This window comes from Kryptolebias marmoratus, linkage group LG5, assembly GCF_001649575.2.
Source record: "Kryptolebias marmoratus isolate JLee-2015 linkage group LG5, ASM164957v2, whole genome shotgun sequence".
Lineage (NCBI taxonomy): Eukaryota > Metazoa > Chordata > Actinopteri > Cyprinodontiformes > Rivulidae > Kryptolebias > Kryptolebias marmoratus.
This window is the reverse complement of record NC_051434.1, coordinates 21,293,469-21,300,857: the sequence shown is the minus strand read 5'-3', so window position 1 is coordinate 21,300,857 and position 7,389 is coordinate 21,293,469. Positions and strand designations below refer to the sequence as shown.

Here is a 7,389-nt window from a genome sequence, read left to right as displayed (position 1 = left end):
ACCTACGTGCCAAGGTTCCAGGCCTCTACGACTTACGGTTCGTCCTATCTCACGTTAGGGGGCGCTGTGGAGCAGTTTGGCCACGCCCACTTTTGATTTCAATGGAATCACGCGATTTCACACGGGGGACAACTTTCTGTGAAGTTTGGTGAGTTTTTGAATATGGGAAGTCGTCCAAAGAGCCGCGTAAAGTGGGGAAAAAATAATAATGAAGAAATCCACGAAATACAATAGGCCTGCGCAGCGCTGTCGCTGCTCGGGCCTAATTAATTTGAACCTATTATTTAAAGTTTGTAATTATTTTCAGTTCATATAATTTTTTCATGTTTTCATACAGGGAGAAGATGGAAAACCTGGATCACCGGGACGTGATGGCAAACCCGGAAGTGAGGTATGTCCCCTGTCACTGACTGGATTTTTGTTGTTAACAGTAGAAAGTTACCAACACATTATTTTATTAATGTTTTTACTGTGAACACACCAAATCAGTCTTGAGGTTTAAATACAATGGGTGTGACTGGAATTTTCAATGAAACAGATAGGTTTATTTGGATTTTTGTCATTTAGATGTAAAATTTTAAATTGTTTATTAATTTTACATTTTTTAACATTTTTGAATCAGACTATACTAATCTTAAGCTTTTTATTTGCTTATTTTAAACAAAAACCTCTGTACTTTACAACATTTATTCTACCCTGTTTATTTTGACTCCAAATTGACTCTGATTAGTAATGTCTCTGCTGAACATTTTAGGCTTTAATATTAAATACTGAATAATAAGTTCAATTGACAGTATATATTATTTTAACAACCTAACAACTTCAAAATGAAACCCATTTTACAAGTGGAGATGATTCCTCTTGCATTTTTTGTTTTATTATATCTCTATAATTAATAATTTGGCTTCCTGGGTCACTATATTTCAGGTATAGTCAACACAAGTTTAGTAAAGTAGAAATGTATTATTAAAAACAACAAACCAAATTTTGATAAAAGGGTCAGAGAAAGAAGTTTAACAAAAAGCATAATAATGAGCAGCAGGAAGGTGTACCTGCATCTACCACCCCCACCCCCCAAACCAACTCAGGCATGTCTTATCTCTGGATGTTTACATTAAGGTAGTGTCTTTCTGAGCTGCAACTCATGGAGACTAGTTTGCATCTCAAAACTGTGAGAAAATCGTCAAATATTCAGTTGCAATCTCACTGTTTTTGAAAATCACGTCTCATTTCTGTGTGCACAAATTGCGAAGCTGTATTCTAGGCCATAAAAGAAGTTTTGTTGCCCACCTCTACTCATACTCGCCTCGACCCACTTTGTACCCACCTTGCCAGCCACCCCCTTGTTTATGATACAACCAACTGGAGTACACTTTAGAAATGAAAACAGTCAGATTTAAACCAGTTTTTTTTAACAGCTTGGTTTTTAGACCTGGACATTCAGGGCTGTAGCCTCAAAGATTTTCTATCATAGGAGAGCTCCAACCAAAGACTGTTTTATAATACTGGCTCCAATACTGTATCCCAGAAGTTGAAGCCATAAAGGAACTAGTGTCTGCATAGATTGCTCTTAATACAAGTTCTAAGTCCTGCCCTTCTGTTTTTTTTTTAAAAGGATTTTAAATATTTAAAATAAAAAATACACCTCAGATAATCACTTTCAGCTCTTGTTGATTCATGTAGTTCTTACCTTGCTGCTGTATGTTCCACTCTTATTTTTTTCTTATATATTCAACTGTAATTAGTTATTTCATGTTTAAAAGAAAAGCCATGTGACACCATGATTGTGTGCTGGAGGGACCTAAAGCTTGACATCCCTAGTTCACAGACTCTGGTCCCAAAAATACAACATGGCAGCTTCTATAAACCAGGCCCTGATGGCTTCAAGATGTCTCTGGCTCTAGCCATAGTCATGTAATATCATAGAATAGTAGAATTTATGAAAACTACCTATAGGGTTCAAGACAGATTCAGGTCAAATCAGTAACTATTTTGAGAGAAAATGTGTCTCAGCTTTTTTTGGACATGTTCAAAATTCAAGTGACAAGGAAATTGAGAACTACCGCAAACATTTTAAGACACTGTGGAGACTCCCTCGTGAATGTTGTATTACTTGCAAGTCTCCAACTGTCGCAGCCCAGTGAGATAGTACCTTCTGCAGCCAGAGTCAGAACACTCAGGCTGATGCATCAAACTGAATGTTGCAGAACCACTGCTGGGCCAGTGAGGATGCACAACAACACATAAAACGTCTGAGCACAGAAAAGTCTGTTGTCCCAGCCTCACAATCACGAGAACAAGTATAGAATACAGATGGCTACTTAGAAGTGTGGGTTGGATCAAATCAATCAATATTCCTGCACTTTTCCTAATGACTTCTTAGTCTTAAAGTAATATAAATGTCCACAAACTGCCATACTGTAATGTAAGTTTAAAATTAAAACAAAAATTTTCTGCATCCCACATTTGTTAATGGCACAGTTGCTTCTGTTCTCAAGCTTTGAGCAGGAGGACAAATTTTCACCACCAGAATCTTAAAAGCACCAAACATGTTTGACACTGTCCAAGAGGTCCACCCCCTCCTCCCCCCTATTAACTGAGTGACAAAGTGAAAACTCTCTCACATTTAGAGCCAGCAACACTTTTGTTTGTGCAGTTCGCAGGTTGTGCAGTAACACCTCTCCAAGCTTGAGAAGGCAGAATGTCCTCAATGGATAAGTCCCAAAAAAGAAAAAGAAAAAAAAAAAAAAAATCCACCATGAACACTTGGATCTTTTACACAGTTTGCCTGATTCTATAAAGAAAATATATGATGAAGAAGCAGTGATATCAACATGAAAAACTGCTGTTTCTGTTTGCAGGGCATGAAGGGACCTCCAGGACCAGAAGGACTTCTTGGACCAAGAGGAGAACCTGTGAGTCATTAATAACTACTGTGACAACTGTGACGCAAAGGTGGCAGATGGATAAGGACATAAAGCAGAACTGCAATCATTTCTCCTGTTATCCTCCTTCTCACACCAGCTTCTGATTTTTGTTTTACGTTTCAGGGCAAACCAGGTGAACCAGGACCATCTGGAAAATCGGGTCTCCCCGGAACCCCAGTGAGTCATACGTTTTTGTTTAAATCTACTCTAAACTTGACTTAATTGCAGCCCAACGTTTGTCATTAGAATTTCATTTCATGAAACACATTCAGTTTTAGGTGTTAAAGTTTGGACAAGGACAAGAAACTAGAAATTAAGTAAAAACAAAACAAAACATAGTAACAGGTTATTATTATTATTATTAGAGACTTATTATTATCAGGGTAAAGATTATTCAGACTGAGGAGAGAACATGCTTCCTTTGCAAGTAAGAGTTGTCAGAAAATACTGTCTGGATGCTCGTGGTACAAGGCCCAGCACAGGAAGTAGAACTGGACATTCTCCTGGGTTTTGGCTTTCATTCCTGTCTTCATTGAAAAGTACAGTCCCCAGTGAGTCTGAATCCTTAGATGAAGGAAAATCTATGGATGGCTTGGAGATTTTGCACAGAGCAGCATAAAGCAGGACAAAGGAAAGACTTGTAAAGATTTGACGGTGCCTCTCAGGATCTGTACATGTGCATTTAATGTAAAAACAGCTTTCACATGATGTTTGTACCCCATGTTTAAACTGTTCTGTTTAACATCCCTTTATTGGTTACAGCATAATGAATAAAAGATGGAGGTAATATATAAAACTGCCTGCTAAGTACTGAGTACACACCTGATATTTTTAGAATTTGCTGCTATTTTATTTAATTCATTTTTCGTTTACAAGTAAAATGACCTCTGTAGTCCAAGTAAAAACAAAAGGTTCAGGTTGTAAAATGAAACAGATGGGTAGATTAAAGACGGTGTTGAAGCTTCTGCACAGAATGCTAAAAGCACTGTGCCTTGAAAATAGAAAATGCCAAACAAAATAAATACAAACCTAAAGCCAGTATCTCACTGGGCTGCAACTATTGGAGACTAGTTGATAATTCAACAAGAAAATTGCAAGAAAGCAGGTACATTTTCAGTTGCAGTCTCACTGAATTTTGTGACCAATGAGCCTTAAGGCCTATAAAGAGAACAGATCAAGAAACATCAATTTTAACGTTATATGAGAAGCTCCCTCAGAACTTGTACCTTGGAACTTGTCGAAGTTAGCCTTATTAGCCAAAAAGTTGAGACGAGAAAACCTCTATGAGGTTTGAAATCAGGAAACAACTCTGACAGGGTTTGTGAAACTAAACTCCTCTTCACAATGGCTTCAAATACATGTGTTTTGTGTGGCCAGTTTTGAAACTCACAGGTTATTTTTGTATAAACATCTTGTAAAACTGTAGTCTAGGCCATTCATATCAACATGCTTTGTACCCACTTTGGCAGCTGCCCCAACATTTTGTATAAAGTACACTTTTGAAAATGAAGATGAGCAGATATGGACCAGTTTTTTTAATAACTATTATTTATCATCGGCTAGATTAGACCTGGACATTTAAGAGTGTAGCTCTGAATGTTTTCTGAATAATCTCCGCTCTCAAGACAGAAGAAATTTAAAAACACAGTTATTTTTAAGTCAGGCATCAAGCTCCTAAAATAATTACCATTTTCCTAAAAACACACCAGCAGGGTCAGTTTTGCTTTTGTAAAATTCATCCGCCTCTATACACCTGTACTGAGTCTGTGGTGCATACGTACTTATGCACCAATTATAGGAACTGGAGAAAATAAACAAAATGTAGACTGTTCATTAGTGTGGTGTGGTGCACCCTGGATTTCAAAGGATGTCACAGACGTGGTATTTGGTATTTGGTGCCATTACTCACTCTCCCTCAGTAGTTTACCCAAATCAGCCTGCCTCACCCACCTGCAACTGTAAATATCGGTCACCTGTTTCCACTTCCTCATCAGCCTGTCCTTATAATTGGTTCCTCAGCTTCCATTACTTGCTGGTTTATTGCTTTCTCTTTTCTGGGTCATGTTTGTTTGTTTGCTGTTGGTTTTATGCCATGATCAGGTCAGCTCTTTGTGTTTTCTCATGATCCTTTTTGTATGTGTTTTGTTGGGTTTTTTTGCTGCCACGTCAGCTTTTTTGTTCTGTTTAACAGACCAACTTTTAATTTGTGAAGATGAGTCTGCGCTCTGGGTTCATTTCCCTCAAACCTGATGGTTATTGCTCAACCGGCCAGGGTAAAAATGCCAATTTTTTATAGATTTTTTTCCACTTATTCCGTGAGGTGAGCCCCAAGTGGTGTCAGATGCTTAGCGTGTGCCAGCATGACCCACTCTGGGGACAATAGCAGGTGTTTAACTGGGTGGTACACCTGTCAAATGATAATGCAGGTGTCATAAGAAGAACTCAGAGAGGAAACCTCATGTGAAGTGTGGGAGACCAGTTGCAGGGGACTATAAGTCAAAGAGGCCCCTCCACTTCTTTAAAAAAGATACTGTAACCATCTCCTTCCTTTAAATACTTTTGTTTGTATTGTAATTAAGAGTTAAGGACTGTATTGTTCATGTTAGTCTGCATATTGAAATACATGTTGATAAGAATAATTAGGGTCAGTCCAAACAGGCGCCAGGGGCAGCCCGGGGTCCTGAGGATGGGTAAGAAAAAAAGCCCCGAGATGTGCGGAGAGACGAGAACAGCGAGATGAACGTGAAGCACGTTGGGCAAATGTATGCCTGTTTTGTTTTGTATGGCTCGAAAACGGACAGTAAAAGTTATTGACAACCCATGCGCGCCTCGACGTCTCAATCGTTCGGGTGTGCAACAGAAGCTGAAGGGATGCTCTATACCACACCTAAACCTGTACAGGAAGTTTTTTACATACATTTTAATTTGCACATGCAAACAATGCATACAGTATCAAGTTTCGATACACACGTTTAGATACAGAAGCAAACAAATAAACAGGTGGCAATTCATTAAAAAATAGACCTCAGGTGCTTAGGAATTACAGAAACTAAATTAAGAATTGTGACTAGTTTGAGAGGATATATATATATATATATATTTTTTTTTTTTTTTTTTAACATGCTCAAAATCATGCGACACAGATGTGCAGCTCTGTGACTTGTACGAGTTCCTGCAAATGTTTCCAGACATTTTGAAAAGACCATCATAAATGCAGTTTGCAATTTTGCACATCAAAGTAAGGTACTGGCTTTCTGGACAGAACTAAGTGTCAATGTAAGAAAAAAGGTAAAGCAAATTGGATTTAAATCTGGAAAAGCTAAACATAAACTATAATTAAGAGCTAAAAGGGGGAAAGCAAGGTTCTAGTGGGCTGAAGAGAAGCAATGATGAACTGTGAATTACTGGTTGGAAGTGGCATTCAGTGATTAATCTGATTTGGACAAGAGAAAAATATGCTGGAACTTTACTTTGGTTCTGGTCCAGTTAAAAGCAGACCATTTTCCCAGTCATTGATAATATGGGGGATGACCCCAATAGGCTTTCTATGACCTACACAGTCTTTTAGCACATAGCTGGATTGCAAGAAAGAAATGCTGTTTCTGCATACCTGAGACACTCTCCTGCACCTTTACCACGCTTTATACACATATACGACTTTCTCGGCTCACATCAGGTTGCAGCTGCACACTACAAGATCACGCCAAGTAAGCATGATGCTACCTCCACATACATGACATCTGTGCTTGGCTGTTTCCATGATCTTGGCATGATCGTGGTTGGAGCCGAGGCACAAGGCTAGACCCATCCAGTCCTGCTTCATATTCTTGAGAATCAAGCCACGCTGATGCACACAGGCCCCGACTGATGGATACGCTCCACCCAGAACTCTAATATGCTGCCACTATCATAATAAATCATCACAACCTCACGATGGAAGTTCTGTGCATGCTCAAAACCATTATGGAGTAATCATGCTCTGTTATGGCTACCAGAGAGCCCACTGTGTTCTTAACGTACACATCTGAAGACCTCACCAAAAACATCCAAAAACAATCCACATTGTGGCTGATTTTTTTACATCATAGATAGGTAGGTAGGTACATTTATTTATATAGCACTTTTCAGCACGAGGCAACTCAAAGTGCTTTACAACACAAGAACAAAATTACAGACAAAGTTACAGAAACAAAATTACAGAACTAATTGTCTAAATAAGCTAAGCTAAACTAAACAGATCTAAGCATGATACAATGATAACTAATTGTCTAAATAAGCTAAGCTAAACTAAACAGATCTAAGCATGACTAAATGTACAGAACTAAACTAAGCTAAAACTAAAACTAACAGTACTGAACTATCTAAAAGTATCCCAGGCCCGCTATACAGCCAAAGTAAAACCAGACATATCGAAGCATGAGCTAAGACAGTCAAAAATAGTAGCTAAACTAAACAGATCTAA

At 38.4% G+C, this 7,389-nt stretch overlaps 1 protein-coding gene across 4 annotated transcripts in view; it reads left to right on the top strand.

Annotated features, from left to right (window-relative positions):
* Positions 1 to 7,389, top strand: part of col22a1 (collagen, type XXII, alpha 1) — an 89,969-nt gene that overhangs the window by 69,060 nt on the left and 13,520 nt on the right. For all 4 annotated transcript variants that reach the window (XM_017428355.3, XM_017428356.3, XM_037975677.1 and 1 more), the window contains 3 exons: positions 338 to 391; positions 2,862 to 2,915; positions 3,051 to 3,104. In XM_017428355.3, coding sequence (XP_017283844.1) covers positions 338 to 391; positions 2,862 to 2,915; positions 3,051 to 3,104 — 162 coding nt within the window. The remainder of the gene's footprint in view (positions 1 to 337; positions 392 to 2,861; positions 2,916 to 3,050; positions 3,105 to 7,389) is intronic.